Source organism: Stenella coeruleoalba, assembly GCF_951394435.1.
Source record: "Stenella coeruleoalba genome assembly, chromosome: 2".
Taxonomy (NCBI): Eukaryota; Metazoa; Chordata; class Mammalia; order Artiodactyla; family Delphinidae; genus Stenella; species Stenella coeruleoalba.
The window spans coordinates 143,163,461-143,181,497 of record NC_137147.1 but is presented as its reverse complement, the minus strand read 5'-3'; the positions used below and the strand labels follow the sequence as shown (position 1 = coordinate 143,181,497).

Genomic DNA, 18,037 nt, shown 5'->3' with positions numbered 1-18,037 from the left:
CTACAGTAGGGCCAGATTATATTACCACCTCTCTCTTTCTGATGAGGAAAAGAATCCTGATAGGATTCCGACAGTCTGGCAAACTTGTTTATAGACATGATTAACTTTTTTTTTTTTTTTTTTTTTTTTTTTTTTTGCGGTATGCGGGCCTCTCACTGTTGTGGCCTCTCCCGTTGCGGAGCACAGGCTGTGGACGCGCAGGCTCAGCGGCCATGGCTCACGGGCCCAGCCGCCCCGCGGCATGTGGGATCTTCCCAGACCGGGGCACGAACCCGTGTCCCCTGCATCGGCAGGCGGACTTTCAACCACTGCGCCACCAGGGAAGCCCTTTTAATGATAATAACATTGATCTAGGACCTGGTTATGCCTTATAGACCCCTCTGTCTGGTTTCATTTTAGCTCTAAATGAAAGTCTAGAAAAGAAAAAGAAACAGTTCTCTTTGAATTCCCTAAGGCTAGAATTGAATACTTACTGATCAGGCCAAACCCTAATGGATATTTATATTTTTCTTTATTAAAAAGAAAAAAAAAATCTCAGTTATCTAGGCTTTGAACTTCTAGCTCCATTGCTCCTAGTTGAGAGTGCGTTCTTATTATTTGCCTAAGAAATTGTAATGCCTAAAAATGGTACATAATGCTCTTTTAAAAGTCCCCTCCCTAGAACACTTAGGGAATGAGTTGTTCTGTTCAGCTGAGATTTTCCTAGACAAAGACAGCTCTTTAGCACTTTTTTTTAAACTATTTTGATTAGAAAGATTTTCAGATATTGCAATATATTTTTATCCCCCTTGGACAGCATATATTAAACATAACTTAATCTTTGCAAGATGATCTAAAACTGTAATTGTGAACATTCTTAAACTGTGGTAAAACAACAGTGTCATCTTCAGATGTGGCAAACAGTACTTTTCCCCCAGTGTTACTGCATTTGTATCTTAGGTCCATTTTTTCTAGCTTACAGTTTTTCTGACTCTTCTTTCATTATAAAATATCAACTATTTTTAGATGCCACAGTGGAGCTATCCCTGGACAGCACACAAAATAATCAGAAGAAGGTGCCAGCCAAAACACTCATTTCTCTTCCTCCACAGGAGGCCACAAATTCTTCTAAGCCCCAGCCAAGCTATGAGGAGGTGAGAATTTGTGCTGTTGGTCTTCTTTTGGATGTTTAGGACTGTGCTGCCAGTCTGAAGTTCAGTTGAGTTTGAACCTTGATATAACATGTATGACTCTTGAAGAAGACTCTTATGGTTAATGGACAGCCAAAATCCAATAAAGGACTCTTTCCTGGGCAGAGTATCTGTTACCCAGAAGATGGCACAGAGGCTTTCAATGGTCATTAATGATATTTAGTGTCCGAAGCTCCCATATTCAAGAGTATAGCGTCTCCTCATTCCCTCCTTAGCCTAACAGCGTCAAGTCTTCCAAAACCTAGTAATTATTCGTTATGATCAAAATAATGTTTTAAGAGAATAGATGTAACAAAGATATTTGTGCAAGCTCCAACTTAAAGTAGTGGAAGTTGCTTCATCAAGATTGTTGGAAATGGACAGAGCTGAACACTGATGTGTAGAAGGATATATCTATATCTAATATATGTTATTATATTGATGTAATGTTAATGCAGAGTAAAATTAATGTAGCCTTTTTTGGGGTATCTCATGATTTGTCTTCTCTTTAAAAGCTAGAGGAAGAAGAACAGGAAGACCAATTTGACTTGACAGTTGGTATAACTGATCCTGAGAAGATAGGTAAGTGTACTTGGGACTCCCTGTGATGTTAGGATATTGCTGTGGAAAGCACAGTTAGCTAATTTCTTAATGGTTACCTCCAGAGCTGAACTAGCTAGTGTGAAATACTTCATCATTATCTTTCCTATGAAACTATGCCCCTTGCTATGCTTCCAAGGCCAGAAACAGCAGTTACCAGTACTTATTTAGGCCTTTTCTGGCTTAAGAAAGAAAAATCAGAAAATCAAATATTATTCAAATCCCTTTTTAAAAACCCAAAATTGGCTTCTCCCACAGAGTTGTTGACACCATTTTATTTCCTCTTGAGATCATAAATTCCATTTAAGCACCCTAAAAACACGTTTTAAAATCTTGGGATGCTGGATTTATTTTTCCCTCAAGAAATTTGGATTTCTTGTTACATGTCTTTTTACTATGTACTCTTGATATTCTAATAAAGTGGGGAAATCTGCATCTCTCTTTCATAGGTAAAGATTAAAGAACCCAGGTTGAATTTTGATCAAATTTAAATTAGATTTTCAAAAAGCACAATACTTAACTTTGACCAGAATGTGGATTTTTAGGATAGCCTTCCTGTGTCTCAAGCTTGTGAGACCTTTTAGTGAGCAGCGGGCAAACAGGCCTCGACTTTCCTTGTTCCAGATATAGTCTCTAAGAGAAGAGGCTGCACAGAGCTTTTTCCTCCTATTAAGTAGGGGTGATATTTGTATGGTTAAGAGGAAAAATGTGATTTCCAACCCTTTGTCTATTCTGAACTAGGAACAAGAATTTTTAAAATCTAATTAGACTTTATGCCAAAATGGTTTGTTGTTAAACTGTAGGGTTTTACTTTTCCTAGACTGGTGCACTGGTAGGATGTTTATGAGCATCTTATACAATTCCCTCATCCACCAGTAGAGGAAATTGAGAACCAATAAATGAAATGTAGCCTTCCTGTCAGGTCACAATATATGGCCCGTGGTAGAACCTGGACCAGAATTTTGGATTACATGTTTAGGATTCTCTCTTGCCTCTCTAATATTTATGAATATTCTATATGCACATTGATTTTAGGCTAGTTATTAGCTGCTTTAAATCCTTGGTAGAGAGCTTCCCTGGTGGCGCAGTGGTTGAGAGTCCGCCTGCCGATGCAGGGGACACGGATTCGTGCCCCGGTCCGGGAAGATCCCACATGCCGCGGAGCGGCTGGGCCTGTGAGCCATGGCCGCTGAGCCTGCGCGTCCGGAGCCTGTGCTCTGCAACGGGAGAGGCCACAACAGTGAGAGACCCACGTACCACAAAAAAAGGAAAAAAAAAAAAAACCAGAAATTTATTCTCTCAGAGTTCTGAAGGCCAGAAGTCTTGTCATGGTGTTGGTGAGGCCATGCTTCCTCTGAAGGCACTAGAGAAGGACTGTTCCATGCCTCTCCTCTAGCTTTTGGAGCCTCAGGCATTCCTTGACTTACAGATGAATCACTCCAGTCTCTGCCTTCATTGTCACATGGCATTCTCCCTGGTGCCTTCACATCATCTTCCCTTTATGTGTGTCTGTCTCTGTCCAAAGGTCCCTTTTTTATGTAGACACCAGTCATATTGAATTAAGGCCCACCCTACTGACCCCATTTTCACTTGATTTCTTCTATAAAGACCCTGTTTTCAAATCAGGTCACATTCTGAGGTACCACGGGTTAGGATTTTCAACATATCTTTTTTAGGGGGACACAGTTCAATGTGTAACAGTAATTTAAACATCCCGTGGATCAGATTTATTTAAACACAAATCACTTTTGGTGATAAACCTTCATCCCCTTGCACCATAGTAGATTCTTAGTCATGTCGATGCCAAGAAACCGGCTACTTCAAGATTCATATTGATCTTTATAACAGCACCTTCTGTTTGCGTGGGCTGTTTACTCAACATGAGCCTCTCATTCCCACACGGATCTAAATAAGAGTCTCCCTACCAGGATATTGCTTGTTAGAGCCTTGGTAATTTGCATATGTCATTTTCAACTTCCTGAAATTATTTAGGAAATTAACAGATTTAAAACTGCTGCATTTCTAGGACATTTCCATATCTTATAAGCTCTGGACATGAAAGTATGTCTCTTTTTTTACACATTGCCTCAATAAAAACAGCTGATAAGCAGGCAAAGTGTCTGAAGATCCTACTTCACTACTGTGTTTTTATGTATGTTTGCACTTAGTCATTCCTTAATTGCAGGCACTAAATCATGGAATTGACCTTTTGGACATTTGACCATGACTATGCAACTGTGAATGAAAATTTGAAAGTTTATAAAGTAAATTTAGATTTTTTTCCTTTTATCAGTGGTAAGCATCCTTAGTAGTATTAGGCGATATAGTTTAAGTGGTTTAGAAGAGAACTAACAGTGGTAATAAATATAAAGTAATTTCTAAAGCTTTACTTAAGTAGTTTCTGGTTTTTGTTTGTTTTTTAACATCTTTATTGGAGTATAATTGCTTTACAATGGTGTGTTAGTTTCTGCTTTATAACAAAGTGAATCAGTTATATATATACATATGTTCCCATATCTCTTCCCTCTTGCGTCTCCCTCCCACCCACCCTCCCTATCCCACCCCTCCAGGCGGTCACAAAGCACGGAGCTGATCTCCCTGTGCTATGCGGCTGCTTCCCACTAGCTAGCTATTTTACGTTTGGTAATGTATATATGTCCATGCCACTCTCTCACTTCGTCACAGCTTACCCTTCCCCCTTCCCGTGTCCTCAAGTCTATTCTCTAGTGGGTGTGTGTCACATTGCTCTTTTGGTAGGGCTTGGCGAGATGAAGAAAGCAAGCCCTCTCTTCCTGTACAGTCTCCAACTTCTCTGTATAATTTATAAAAGCAGTTATTCCCAGCCATCTCGGTGAACCCAAGTTGTAATACGTGACCCTGCAGGTCTAGAACTGCACGTTCCTCCCCTGGGCCCTTACCCCAGGACCAGTTCAGAGGCTTTGGCAGCTAGTAATTGTTGACCTACGTTTTCCTGGTTGGTGTGGGGAAGAATCGGGGTGGGGAGGAAGGGAATGAAACCAGCCTAATGTGCCAGAGCCCAGCACTGGAGTTATGTCTGTCTCGAGTCCAATGTGTGTCTTTTCACTGCTCAGGGAGTCAATGGTGCCTTTATGTCCCTAAGTGGTTGAGGTCAGGACACTACCACAGAGAAAAACAATTGCTTGAATCCCAAATTATTGAACAGTCAAAGCCTTTTTCAGAAAAATAATTCCTCCAGGAAAGAGAGATTTGTGTGACATCAGGCAGCCGAAGTGTCTTCCTGCCAGGCCCTTTGCTCTGGGTGAACATGCTAGATGAGAGGGGTCAGTGTCCCCCAGCACCAGTGGAGGGACCGGCGCAGTACTTCTGAAAGAGCAAATGGAGCCCAGAGCTAGCTTAGGGTAGAACTTCTTGTTTCCTTTTACATCATTTGCTTCCTTCTCCTCCTCCTGCTTTATACAGCAAGAGAATTGTTTGGATTTAGACAGATGTGTGTAACTAGCCCAAATACTGGCATGGTAACAAGCGATGGATTGTCAGTATCCAGTGCTGCTTTGTGGAGGGTATAAATAGAGCCTGGCTTTGGAACAGGAGGCTGACTCTCTTGTCTGACTTAAACTGGGGCCCAGCCAGCATCCATGGGGCCATGATATGCGCCACAGAGGTCCTGAGACAAAGTAGGAACTGGATTATAGGATAGTCTATAAAGCTTAGAGATGAAACAGATATCCCTTCTTGTACACAGCTCCTGTGGCTGGCTTATGATTCCTGGTTAAATGTTAGCAAGATTAGTTCTGCTTTGGTTTACAGAATAATCCTCTCCTGCTTTCTTGTTCTCCCCACAGGGGATGGTATGAATGCCTATGTGGCCTACAAAGTTACAACACAGGTGAGTCCAAGTGACCCTGCTGATGACCACCTTAATAGACTTGGGTGCTCATACCAAGAAGGTCATCATTCAGATTATTTCTGGGTATTTCTTTAGTTTCTTTGTCAACATCTTCCTTCAAGTTTACTCAAGATGGAGCAAGTCTGCATCCCCTTGGTAATCTCATCTGAGCCTTTCCACTTTTCTTCCAGAGAGCTAACACTTCAGTGTGAAACTTTGTAAGTTTTATTAAGACATGTGGTGTATCTGATATAGTACCATCCCTCTTAAGAGCTATGTGGCTTAGAGCTAGTTTGGCGGATCACCCCAAACTCTATCACCTGTTTAAAAATCATCAGTTCTTCTGAGGTTTCCTATGTGGAACTTCTTTTAATGCTCTCCCTAACCTTTTGCCCCTCGGGTCTGGTCTTCCTTTTTTATATAATATTAATGCATACAAAACTTACACGTTGTTGTATGCAGGTTATGAAGCATAAAAAATGAAGCCCCGAACCTACCACCAGTCTTAAGATGAGTACCATTGAATCTACCTGCGTGTTTCTCCCTCTCCTATCCCCTGCCTCACACCTTAGAGGTGACCACTCTCCTGAGTTGTCTCTCATTTCCTTTATTAAAAAGTCTTCCCATATGTATCTCTAAACAATGTACTGTTTTGCTTTTTTTTTTTTGAGTTTCATTAAAATGGTATCATGCTGAATATAGTGCTTTCTTTACTACCATTGTTCCTCAGACCCATCCATGTTGTGTGTAGCTGTAGTTAATTAGTCCATTTTGTGATTATAGCATAATACATTCATGTTCCTGTTGTGAATATTTGGCATGTTTCCAGTTTTTGTAATTATGCGCTGTGAACATACTTGCACATGTCTTCTGGTGTACACATAAGAAGAGTTTCTTTTGGGTATATACTCAGGAATAGTTTCCCTGGGTCATAGGTAGTGCAAATGTTGAAGAAAAGGAATACAAACTGCTTTTTAAAGTCCTTGTACCAGTTTATACTTCCATCAGCAGTATGTAAAAGTTCCCATTGACACACTTCTCTGCCAGCAGTTGGCAAGGCCCCACCTCCTTAAATTTTGCCTGTCTGGTGAGTATTAAATGATCTCTCAATATGACATAGGCCTAGTCTTTTTTACTAGAAGTTTTCTTTATATTATCTCTCTACTACTTATTGACCTGCCCCTGTGTTCTAGATCCTGTGACACTTTAAAGGTTAAAGTGTCTACAGTGTAGACATTTCGTCTGATCCTCCCCCTTAGGGGCATCGTTTACTCTGTCTTTTCTTCCAGTTTGGCTGCTTTAATTCCAGCAGCTAATACCCTTAATAAGTCAGTGCAGGATGAATGGGTTAATAGATGACCATAGAATTCTAGCTTTAAACTAGATTGCAACATCTCTTTCCTTAGAGCAAGAGCTCTTAACCTGCAAATAAAACCACATTTGAATTTAATTAGTTGCCTTTGTAATCTAATGTATATTTTATGCACTTAAAATCATTATTCTGCGAAGGGCTCCATAGATTCCCAGACAGCCAGAGGGGATTATAGCTCAGAAAACAAACAAACAAACAAGAGTAAGAATCTCAGAGAAAGTTATTTACCAAGTTGCTAAATGACAGGGATCTGGGAAAAAGATTCCCTTGATGTCAGCTGGATGACTTTTAAGATACTCATTCATCCCCTATTTAAAATGAGATCGCCTTGTATTTTTTCTTTCCCCAAGACGAGCTTACCAATGTTCAGAAGTAAACAGTTTGCAGTGAAAAGAAGATTTAGTGACTTTCTGGGTCTTTATGAGAAGCTTTCAGAGAAACACTCCCAGAATGGCTTTATCGTCCCTCCTCCCCCGGAGAAGAGCCTAATAGGTAAGCCTGTGGTCTTTAATTCTGCTTAGATTCTTTCCTTTGCATTCTTTCTGCCATATACTTTCTACTTAGTATATGAGACTACTTTTAATAGCAGTGTAGACTCTTGCAGTTAGAAAAGAAGTATTTCCGGGACGTCCCTGGTGGCACAGTGGTTAAAAATCCGCCTGCTAATGCAGGGGACGCTGGTTCGATCCCTGGTCTGGGAAGATCCCACATGCCGCAGAGCAGCTAAGCCTGTGTGCCACAACTACTGAGCCTGTGCTCTAGAGCCCGCGAGCCACAATACTAAAACCCTAGAGCCCGTGCTTGGCAACAAGAGAAACCACCGCAATGAGAAGCCCATGCACTGCAACGAAGAGTAGCCCCCGCTCGCCACAACTAGAGAAAGCCTGCGCGCAGCAACAAAGACCCAACGCAGCCAAAAATTAATTAATTAATTAAAAAAATTATTTCCAGCATTTTCCTATAAATTACACGTGGTCTAGAGAAATAGTATGTTTTGACATGGTCTCTTTCTTTGAGTGCAATAGGAGGCTCTGGTTTTAGCTTCTACAGTTGTGTGTGTGTGTGTGTGTGTTTGTATTGGTATGCTGGAGTCTTCAATGATTGCTGTTCCTTCCAGATTGTAATGTACTAACTGAATGAGGGGAAGGAGATGGGGCAAGGAATCTTCCCATTACAATCAACTGATGTCTGTTAATCTTTATTCAGAGCCCCATGGCCCCCTTTTAGAAAACATATGCTCTGGAAATCCCAGAGCGTAGAACCTTCAGCACTTTAAGACTAGTTTAAAAATTGACTGTCATGAAAAGAACCTTTTGTTCATGCCTGCTCGTGACATAGATGTGGACTTTGGTTGTATTTTGTAGAGCTGTCCTCATTGCCTTCCTCCTGTGGGCTGTTTTTTTTATAGCCTTATGCTTTTCATGATGATATATGGGTTTTTTGTTTTTTGGTTTTTTTTTGCTTTTTAAATTCTTTTCCAGGAATGACAAAAGTAAAAGTTGGGAAGGAAGACTCTTCTTCTGCAGAATTTCTTGAAAAACGGAGGGCTGCTCTAGAAAGGTAAGTACCCTAAAACTATTTTCTTGAATACCATGAGAACAAATGAGAAGCAGAAACTGAGACTTAATTACGATGAGATATTTGCTGGAGTTAGTAGTGGTGAAACTTGAGTGAATTAAAGATTCCCACCTCCATATTATCTCTAACCTTTCCTAAGTCTCTTTCCTTCCCACCTCAGGAACAGAACATCTTCTTTCCCCACCTTGAGTGAGCAATCAAATTCTCCTTCTTCAACAGTCAAACATGAATGGCTCTGAGGTCACTTTCTGAGCAGTTATTTTTCTTCCCTTTTTGGAAATGTGAAGAATATGAACTTGAATGTGCTTGTACTTAAGTGCCTTATCTGAGGACATTTTAAAGTAATGAGAGACATTGTACCCCTGCCAGCACTGTATGATACTCCAAACCTTGTGAGGCCAGGTCAGCTAACCAGATAACTCCTTACCCTGTAGGTACCTTCAGAGGATTGTGAATCATCCTACCATGTTACAGGACCCTGATGTCAGGGAGTTCTTGGAAAAAGAAGAGGTTAGTATTGTACAAACTGAATTTAACAATTCATATCTGCCCCTGTGAAATGAAACTAGTTCATTCAACAAATATTTGAGCACCCGTGTATAGCCTAGTCTCAGACTACATCCTAGTTCGTAAGCACCCAAAAGTGACAAGTATTCTTCAGCCTCTGAAATAAAAGAAGCTCTGCCTGCAGTCAAAAGTAACTGGTTGTAGGGCTTCCCTGGTGGCACAGTGGTTGAGAGTCCGCCTGCAGATGCAGGGGACACGGGTTCGTGCCCCGGTCCGGGAAGATCTCACGTGCCGCGGAGCGGCTGGGCCCATGAGCCATGGCCGCTGAGCCTGCGCGTCCGGAGCCTGTGCTCTGCAATGGAAGAGGCCACAACAGTGAGAGGCCTGCGTACCGCAAATAAATAAATAAATAAATAAATAAAAGTAACTGGTTGTAGAGGTCAGACTGCAACCTAGTTTTGTCTTTGTCTTATTAGATCAACACAGTGATCTGTTGGGCAAGTCCTTGGAATGTCTTTCATAGGTTACTACTTGGCTCAAATTGAATGCTTATTTTGTGCCAGGAGCTGAGGGGTTTTTAGTTCAAAACCAGTTACCACAGAGCACAGAACTGCCAGCATATAGCAAAAGTGTTGACTCAAGTGGACAGTCTTTTTTAACAGGCTATGCGCAGGCTATTCATGATTGTGAAAAACTAGAGACAGCTCAGTTGCTAATAATTGGAGAATTAGGTGAAATATATCGATACAACAAATACTTAATTCTCATCATAAACAGAGAATATACAGAAATTCATTGGAAGCATACATTTAAAGAATTATGAGGGAGAGGGATAAATTACGTGTATGAGATTAACAGATATGCACTACTATATATAAAATATATAAACAACAAGGATTTACTGTATAACACAGGGAACTATATTCAGTATCTTGTAATAACCTATCATGGAAAAGAATCTGAAAAAAAAATATAACTGAATCACTTTGCTGTATACCTGAAACTAACACAATACTGTAAATCAACTATACTTCAGTTTAAAAAAAGAATTATAAAAAGTGAAACATGAAACAATATATAAATACAGCTGAAGAAATATGTTATGTTAGTCATTAAGGATCAAAAGAAACACTGGAATAAAACAATGTTATATCTCATAGGAAAGAAAAGTAGAAGAAAATAAGTGACAGGGTAGGATTATTGTATTTTATTTTTTTCATTTTGTTTTTATTTTTACATTTTTCTTTAATTTGCATATCCTATGTATTACTCTGATTAAGAAAATGGTACTAAGTATATGGGTTATTTTCCCCCCCAAAATGAACTCTTTTTTTTTTTTTTGCGGTACGCGGGCCTCTCGCCGCTGTGGTCTCTCCCCCTGCGGAGCACAGGCTCCGGATGCGCAGGCTCAGCGGCCACGGCTCATGGGCCCAGCCAGTCCGCGGTATGTGGGACCCTCCCGGACCGGGGCATGAACCCACGCCCCCTGCATCGGCAGGTGGACTCTCAACCACTGCACCAGCAGGGAAGCCCCCAAAATGAACTTTTTAAATTAAAAATTCTCTGTCTAATGCTCTAAATCTTTTTTTTCCTCTGGGATCCCTAAATCCACTTTTCATTTTCACGCCCTGCTTGGTACCCCTAGAGCAGGGTTTCTCTCCAGTGGCACTGCTGACATTTGGGCTGGATCATCCTTTGTTGTGGAGGCTGTCCTGTGCTTTGTAGGGTTAGCAGCATCCCTGGCCTCATCCACTAGATGCCAGTACCCTCCCCCACCTCCCTGTCCCCAGTTTTATTATTATTTTTTTATAAATTTATTTATTTATTTATTTTTGGCTGCGTTGGGTCTTCATTGTTGCATGCTGGCTTTTTCCAGTTGCAGCGAGTGGGGACTACTCTTCGTTGTGGTGCCTGGACTTCTCATTGCGGTGGCTTCTCTTGTTGCAGAGCACAGGCTCTAGGCACGCGGGCTCAGTAGTTGTGGTGCGCGGGCTCTAGAGCGCAGGCTCAGTAGTTGTGGTGCACAGGCCCAGTTGCTCCACGGCATCTGGGGTCTTCCCGGACCAGGAATCGAACCTGTGTCCCCTGCATTGGCAGGTGGATTCTTAACCACTGCGCTGCCAGGGAAGTCCCCCCTGCCTCCAGTTTTAATAAGCAAAATTATCCCCAGACATGGCCAAATGTCCCCTAGCAGGCAAAATGGCCCTGAGTTGAGAACCAATGCCTCAAGAGTCCTGGGCACTAAAATCTAATTGTTCAGCGTGGTATACTATATACACTATGGATTCTTCAGCATCCCTTTCATGCCTTCGGAAAGGAGTGGGAAGACTGAACTAGTCAAATTGTTTCTAAGTATTCGGAATGCTTGACTTAACTAGATTGTCCCTAAAAGTAGCCTCAATCTGAATAAATTATGTTCTTGTCCTTGGACCTTTGTTCACTGAGGAAAATCCAAATGGAATTGCAGCACGACTTCAAAGTGTCTCAAGATTTTAATCTAGCTGTGTGCAGAGTATGCATCCAAAAGAACTTCTGACTTTTAACAAAAGCGTGTTTGGTATTTAAGAAGTTCATGCCTAGGTGGGCAGACTATCTCAACGTGAGGTCACCTGGCCACGTAACACACTCTGCTTTCTTTCTGCACACAATATCAGAAGCTGAAAATTTTGCTGATTCTATTTAATGTGGTCCTTTGATTTTTTTTTTTCTCTTTACATGCTAGTTATGGATTTGTCTAACTGCCTTTGAAAATAACAAGCTACAGTTCAAATAATTTGTTTGGCAAGTTTTGGGCATGCCATCTGATGGATACTAATTCTTCTGAACCTAAAATAGGGGCAGCAGATAACTTGCCACCCTGCCTTCTTGGTCTTGTAGCTGCCACGCGCCGTGGGTACCCAGACATTCAGTGGTGCTGGTCTCCTCAAGATGTTCAACAAAGCCACAGATGCAGTCAGCAAAATGACCATCAAGATGAATGAATCAGACATTGTGAGTAGCCCTGTGCCTCTCAGCTTTCCCTACCCCCTCAGGCTTATGGGTCAGAAGCCTTGAGGAGTTCTGAAATTTCTGAGATTAGAGACTTTCTTTTTATGATAATTCAGTCCCTTTGAAAAACAAACAAACAAAAAAACTGCTAAGGAAAGACTGCTCTACACCTGTATGAGTAGCCTCCTTTAAAGCTCTGGGCCTGTGTGTTTCAGTGGTTTGAGGAGAAGCTCCAGGAGGTAGAGTGTGAGGAACAGCGCTTACGGAAACTGCATGCCGTTGTAGAAACTCTAGTCAACCACAGGAAAGGTAACAAACCTCCAAAATGCACTTGGAACTGGGGGAAACTGATGTCTCCAGTGAGCTGGAGATGGGAGGGTATGCTGTTCCCAAGCCTCTCAGCCATTCAAGTTGAAATTCTCAGCCCACCTGGTCCTTGATGTTCTTATCGAAAAGATATGCCCTGCATCTCCTGGCAAGAAACATGACTCCACCACTGAGGACATTGTACTCTTTACCTGGGAGAGGTACAGGGAAGCCATCCCAGTTACAGCTTGACCTGGGATGTAGGCTTCTGTTGGTGGCATTTGAGTTGGTGGCTTATATCCAAAATGATGTTACATGCCTTAGCTACATGGTCCAATGAGCAATATGTAAATGCGGGAAACCATATATGTCTCTTAACCCTTCTTCACCTTTCTTTGGTGAGATTTACTTAAGAGCTAGTGAAATTTGCCAAGTTTGAATGCTTTCCTTTTCTGCCTTAAACATGCTGATAATCAGAACTCTAAACAGGCAGAAAACCATTAGAATGAGGGCAATGTAAGGGTTGGCAAAATATGACCCAGCCCATGGGCTGTATCTGGCCATGGGCCTATTGCTCTGGGTTGGGAATGGTTTTTACGTTTTTAAAGAGATGGGGGCGGGGGGGCGGGGAGAGTGAACCAAAGCTTAAAATACAACAAAGTTGTCCTGCTCTGCCGCATGCAAAACTATGCAGTGTGCATACACTCACTCTTGCAGAAGGCTGCTTACCACAAGCTCTAACGTAAAAATCAGAATCATGCCATTGGCCTGTTTTTATTAACTGGCCCCTGGTTCTCCAGGAATATTGGAGCTGCTTCTTCCAAGTAAGCCTAACCTAGGGAAACTAAGATCAGCAGTTACCTCTCCCTGCTCAAGTGACCGAGCTGCATTGCCCTCACTTTCTGAATACAGTTAGCTGTGGTGTAAGTGACTAGGTTACAGAGCCCACAGTTGCCAGACATGCGGGGGCCAGCATTGCTAAGGCACCCATTGCAGTGCCAGCCGACTTGTCCCTTTTCCTTGGGAGATCAGAGGCCTCTGCTATCTTCCTCCTTCCAGAGCTAGCGCTGAACACATCCCAGTTTGCAAAGAGTCTCGCCATGCTCGGGAGCTCTGAGGACAACACAGCATTGTCACGGGCACTCTCCCAGCTGGCTGAGGTGGAAGAAAAGATCGAGCAGCTCCACCAGGAACAGGCCAACAATGACTTCTTCCTCCTTGCTGAGCTCCTGAGTGACTATATTCGCCTCCTGGCCATAGTCCGTGTAAGCGTCTCATTCCTTTCCTCTTTCTCCTCCACTTGATTTAATTTGTCTTTTCCTTTGCTCTTCCCGTTCCCAAGATGGTTTCATCCATTATAGCTCGAAATAATTTTTTCTGCTCTCAAAAGAGAAGGTGTCTCGTAAACCAAAAGTCCATTAAACTTTTAGTTATCACTGAGTCACATTGAGGCCCACAGCCAGTTTTTTAAATGAATTTGGAGAAAAGACCACTCTTGAATTTCCAAGTAGGGCCCTCCTTATTGTTGAAGCTGGACAGTATCCTCTATGCTCCTTTCTTCAAGCAAGGTTTATTACAGACCTGCGGTCTTGTCCCCCTGGAGCAGTGACTTCCTCAGTCCTTTGGTGTTTGCCTCCTTAACAGTAAGCGGCGGCTTTGCCCTGGTAAGAGCTCTTGCTGGCTTCCACTTGTCCCTCCAATGTGGGCAGTCAGGTAACTAAACAGAACTGGCTTGGCACTGGCTGCATGGAGGAGTGTGGCCAGGGGGCAAGAGAGCTTGTCACCAGAGCCCTCTGTGAGCTTTGCTGACCGCACCGGTAGAAACACTGCAGCCTGCCCCTCAGGTCGAGCACCTCACCTTCTCTTCTGGTGACCAGGGCACTCTGGTTTCCCCTGACCTTTCAGAGTGGCCAAGGAAGCTTCACCGGGCAGTGATATTAGCTCTCACATGGCCTCCCTGAGACAGAGGAAAGAGCCAAGAGGGAGCCTGGCGCCTGCCCTAAAAGGGCCTGAGTCTGCCCGACCCAGGTTGGGACCAGAATGTATGAGCCTCTGAGTTGGAGCAGAGCCACCTCCACTCCCCGTCCCCAACCTCGCCCTTGCCAGAGAGCTCCTGTATTGTCAAGAGCCAAGCTGCACCCAGGACTCTCATTTCCTCCGTGGTAGAGGTGCTTAATATAGCCTGTGAGGTTGCTCATTGTCCTCTCCCCTTGCTGTTTGCTTTGCTGCTAACTCCAGAGTGATAAGAGGCTGAAAAAATAACCTGCTTGGGAGTTTTTGGAACTGGTCAGACTACTTAGACTGGAGAGCCGTCCCAGGGAAGGGTTCTCCCTGGGGAAGCTTTCAGAGAGCAGTATTGTTTGGGGTCTCTGGAGAACTCGGCACTTGGATATGACCTTCAAGCCAGGTGAGCCAGTATGGACAGGGGTGAGGGAGGTCTAGCTGAGGCAGCTCGCCTTAGAGCACAGAACTGCAAGCTGGTCTTTTTTCAGAGACCCCTCACCTGCCCTCCTCGTAATCATGAGCTAGCTGTGGGGTTGGAGAGATGAACAGATGTTTCTTTTCTGCTGAACCTGCAGCTGTACCACAGTTAGCCCAGGGGGTTAGGTTGGATTTGAGGTCACCCTTTACCTAATCCTTTGACATTCAGCTGTTTAGAAATTGAGGTGAGCAGCAGTGACAATGCGGGGGAAGGTAACTTTGGTGTCATTTCACTCCCTAAGGCTCAAGTCTCGGCAAAGGCCTGCACTAAGGAGGCCTAGAAAACATCCAGGGAGCTCTTGTAGGGAAGGGGAGCAAGAGGAGCAGGGCTGGGAGGCTGCCCCAGACGCAGGTCTTTCATCCAGGCCTCTTGAAGCCTACAAAGCCAGTGGTGGTGCAGGATGGTTTTGTTAGGCCAAACAGCTATCCTCTGGAAACGCTGATTGTGGTCAAGGAGCTAGAAACATGGAAAACCAGCAGGTGGACTTGGGAGAGCTTCTTGTGGGCCTTGATAGCCTAGAACAGTTGAATGTATGGATGAGATGAAAGCAGTGTGTCCCTGTGGTAGGTTTAAGTGTTTATTTAAAGATCTGTTAAGCTCACCCTGTATATTGTTCGGGTATCAGTTTAAAGTTTGCTTCCTTAGGTTGGCCTTCCCTGATGTATCTCCCAGGCTAAGCTAGATCCCCAGTTTTATTACAGTACTGTGCTTGTTTTCTCTGTACTCTGCATACTTATAATTACTTATTGGCAATTAGTAGTACAGTGTCAGCCTTTCCTGTTAGATTACAAGCTCCATGAAAGCAGGCCCATGTGTTTCATTCCCCATTGTATTCTTAGCTCCTGGCACATGGCAGAGACTCAGGGAAAGTGTGTAGACTCATGAACTGACTGATCTGAGAGAGGCAGTTCCAAAGCCATAGGACTGGGCACCAGCATCAGGCCACCTACTGTGCTCCCAGCCCTCCAGCCTTGGGAGTAGCATGAAGCAGCATGGCGCTGGCCCACTGGATCCTTGGAGAGGAGTCTTACCCAAGCTTGTGCTTTTGGATGTTAAACTTACAGCTGGGCACTAACACGTGGCTGCAGAACCCGCTCTTGCTCGGTCCTTCCCTAGCACAGCTGCTGGGAGAGCCCCCCAAGGCAGAGCCAGCAGAGCTCCTGAAGGGCTGGTTGTGCTCTTCCCCAACCTCCACCTTCACAGGCCGCCTTTGACCAGCGCATGAAGATGTGGCAGCGCTGGCAGGATGCTCAAGCCACACTGCAGAAGAAGCGGGAGGCTGAGGCTCGGCTGCTGTGGGCCAACAAGCCTGACAAGCTGCAACAGGCCAAGGATGAGATCGTAGAGGTGAGGCCCCCGAGGCAGCCCAGCAGGGGTGTTCTGCTGGCTCCTGAATGAGCCTGGGTCCCATCCCACCCAGATGCTTAGAACCCCACAGCAGGCAAGAGAACTGATTGAGTCTAAAGGACAGCTGCTGGGGAGGCCTCTGAGAATGATCCAGGCTTGCCATGAGACCTGGCCCTCCTTCTCCTTTCCTGTTCCACTCAAACTTGCCAAATTAGAATCTCTGCAGGAGCAGTCCTGGCTGGGTCTTTGAAAAGCTCCAAGATGATTCAGATGTGCCCCCCCGGTGAGAACTAAATTCATTTCTGTGGGGCTCCCAGCTTTGCTGGCGAATACCTAAACCAGAGCCTCTGGGGTACCAGAGCTTTCTTAGGAACCAGGCTTGGCCTGAGGCACGCGGCATCTCTTTCCCAGCCAGCCTGAAAGATGGCCTTCTACTGGACTCTGGCTTACGTGCTGAATCTCCATATCTAGTCTTACCCAGAGGGACAGACAAATGCCAATTGAGGTCTCAGATACAGAATTTCTATTCAAAGGTAAAGACTTAATACCATAATATATTAAGTGATCCTTTCTTTCCTTTTCTTCCCAGTGGGAGTCTCGGGTGACTCAGTATGAAAGGGACTTTGAAAGGATTTCAACTGTGGTCCGAAAAGAAGTGATACGGTTTGAGGTGAGATAGAAGATCCTACTTCTCACAAGTGTGCAGTGCCTGGTTTAGTAACATTGTTGGTTTTGTCCAAGTCTCTATTGAGTAGGGAGACAGATGGCGGTGCCGGTGACTTGGCAGCTGTTGTGAACAGGCGTGGCCGCCTGTGTGTGTGTGTGTGTGTGTGTGTGTGTGTTCATGTTCGTGTGTGTGTGTGTGTGTGTGTTCATGTTCGTGTGTTTGTTCCTGAGGCAAAGTGGCTGTCCTACACTTGTTGCTGGACCAGAGCACAGAACAAAGCTTGCAGCTGTCATAAACCCTTTACTCCCCTTCCCCACCCTGCCACCATTCAAGAAAACCTTGCAAGAGGCTATTTGGCTGGAAATTATAGCCAATCCAGCTGCTGCCTCTACTTTATGAGGCTGTGCTCAGCCTTGGTCAGCAAAAAACATCAGCACCCTATCAAGAGGGGAAGGAGCAACTGTCTGGATGGTCAGTGTAGAATCCTGTCTCCTTTAGAAAGAGAAATCCAAGGACTTCAAAAACCACGTGATCAAGTACCTTGAGACACTCCTGTATTCACAGCAGCAGGTATGTAACTTATGCATGGCTTTCATCCTCTCTTGCTTGCTCTGAAGGCCAGCTGCCTACTTATGGCTTTGGTGACAGGATGATCTGGCCCTGCTTCAGAGGGGCTGGGCCCTGCTTAATCAATACTTGAAAGTAGGTCCTGGTTCTCTAACGTGGCACATCCAGTAGGGTCTCTTCCTAAGCAGGATTGCCCTAATCCTATAATGAGTTAGTTTTTAAGAACAAACCCCAGCTCTCCTCTCCCTATAACCCCGTGATACCACCTAACCCTCTTGAGGCTGAGGCCCCAATCAGTATGTGAAACAGTGGCTGCCTGTGAGGAGCTGACTGAGCTGAGCCAAGCTGTGGCCCCCATGGGGGTACTTCCTCCAGGGTAGAACCAGGACTGTCTTCAGATATTGCCCTTGCACTTGATGCTTCCCTCAGTCTAGAGAGGTAAGGGCAGTGTGGCTGGCTGGCCAATCTGTTCCAAGGTCCACTGTCAGCGAAGCCATTTCCTCAGCTTGGCCTTAGCCCAGGCCTCCCTGTGGGTGGCTGAGGCACTTGGGAGAGTGCCCTGGCACTGTGCCTGTTCCCCTTCCAG

At 44.2% G+C, this 18,037-nt stretch overlaps 1 protein-coding gene across 3 annotated transcripts in view; it reads left to right on the top strand.

The window, feature by feature from the left end:
• SNX1 (sorting nexin 1) overlaps positions 1 to 18,037 on the top strand; it is a 45,126-nt gene that overhangs the window by 20,675 nt on the left and 6,414 nt on the right. For 2 of the 3 annotated variants that reach the window (XM_079914871.1, XM_079914870.1), the window contains exons 3-14: positions 1,092 to 1,133; positions 1,685 to 1,751; positions 5,594 to 5,637; positions 7,360 to 7,501; positions 8,491 to 8,569; positions 9,022 to 9,097; positions 11,972 to 12,085; positions 12,298 to 12,391; positions 13,448 to 13,653; positions 16,074 to 16,217; positions 16,807 to 16,887; positions 17,383 to 17,454. In XM_079914871.1, the coding sequence (XP_079770997.1) occupies positions 1,092 to 1,133; positions 1,685 to 1,751; positions 5,594 to 5,637; positions 7,360 to 7,501; positions 8,491 to 8,569; positions 9,022 to 9,097; positions 11,972 to 12,085; positions 12,298 to 12,391; positions 13,448 to 13,653; positions 16,074 to 16,217; positions 16,807 to 16,887; positions 17,383 to 17,454 (1,161 nt within the window). Of the gene's footprint in view, positions 1 to 1,005; positions 1,134 to 1,684; positions 1,752 to 5,593; positions 5,638 to 7,359; positions 7,502 to 8,490; positions 8,570 to 9,021; positions 9,098 to 11,971; positions 12,086 to 12,297; positions 12,392 to 13,447; positions 13,654 to 16,073; positions 16,218 to 16,806; positions 16,888 to 17,382; positions 17,455 to 18,037 lie in introns of all 3 variants that reach the window. The other variant, XM_079914869.1, reaches the window with a different exon arrangement.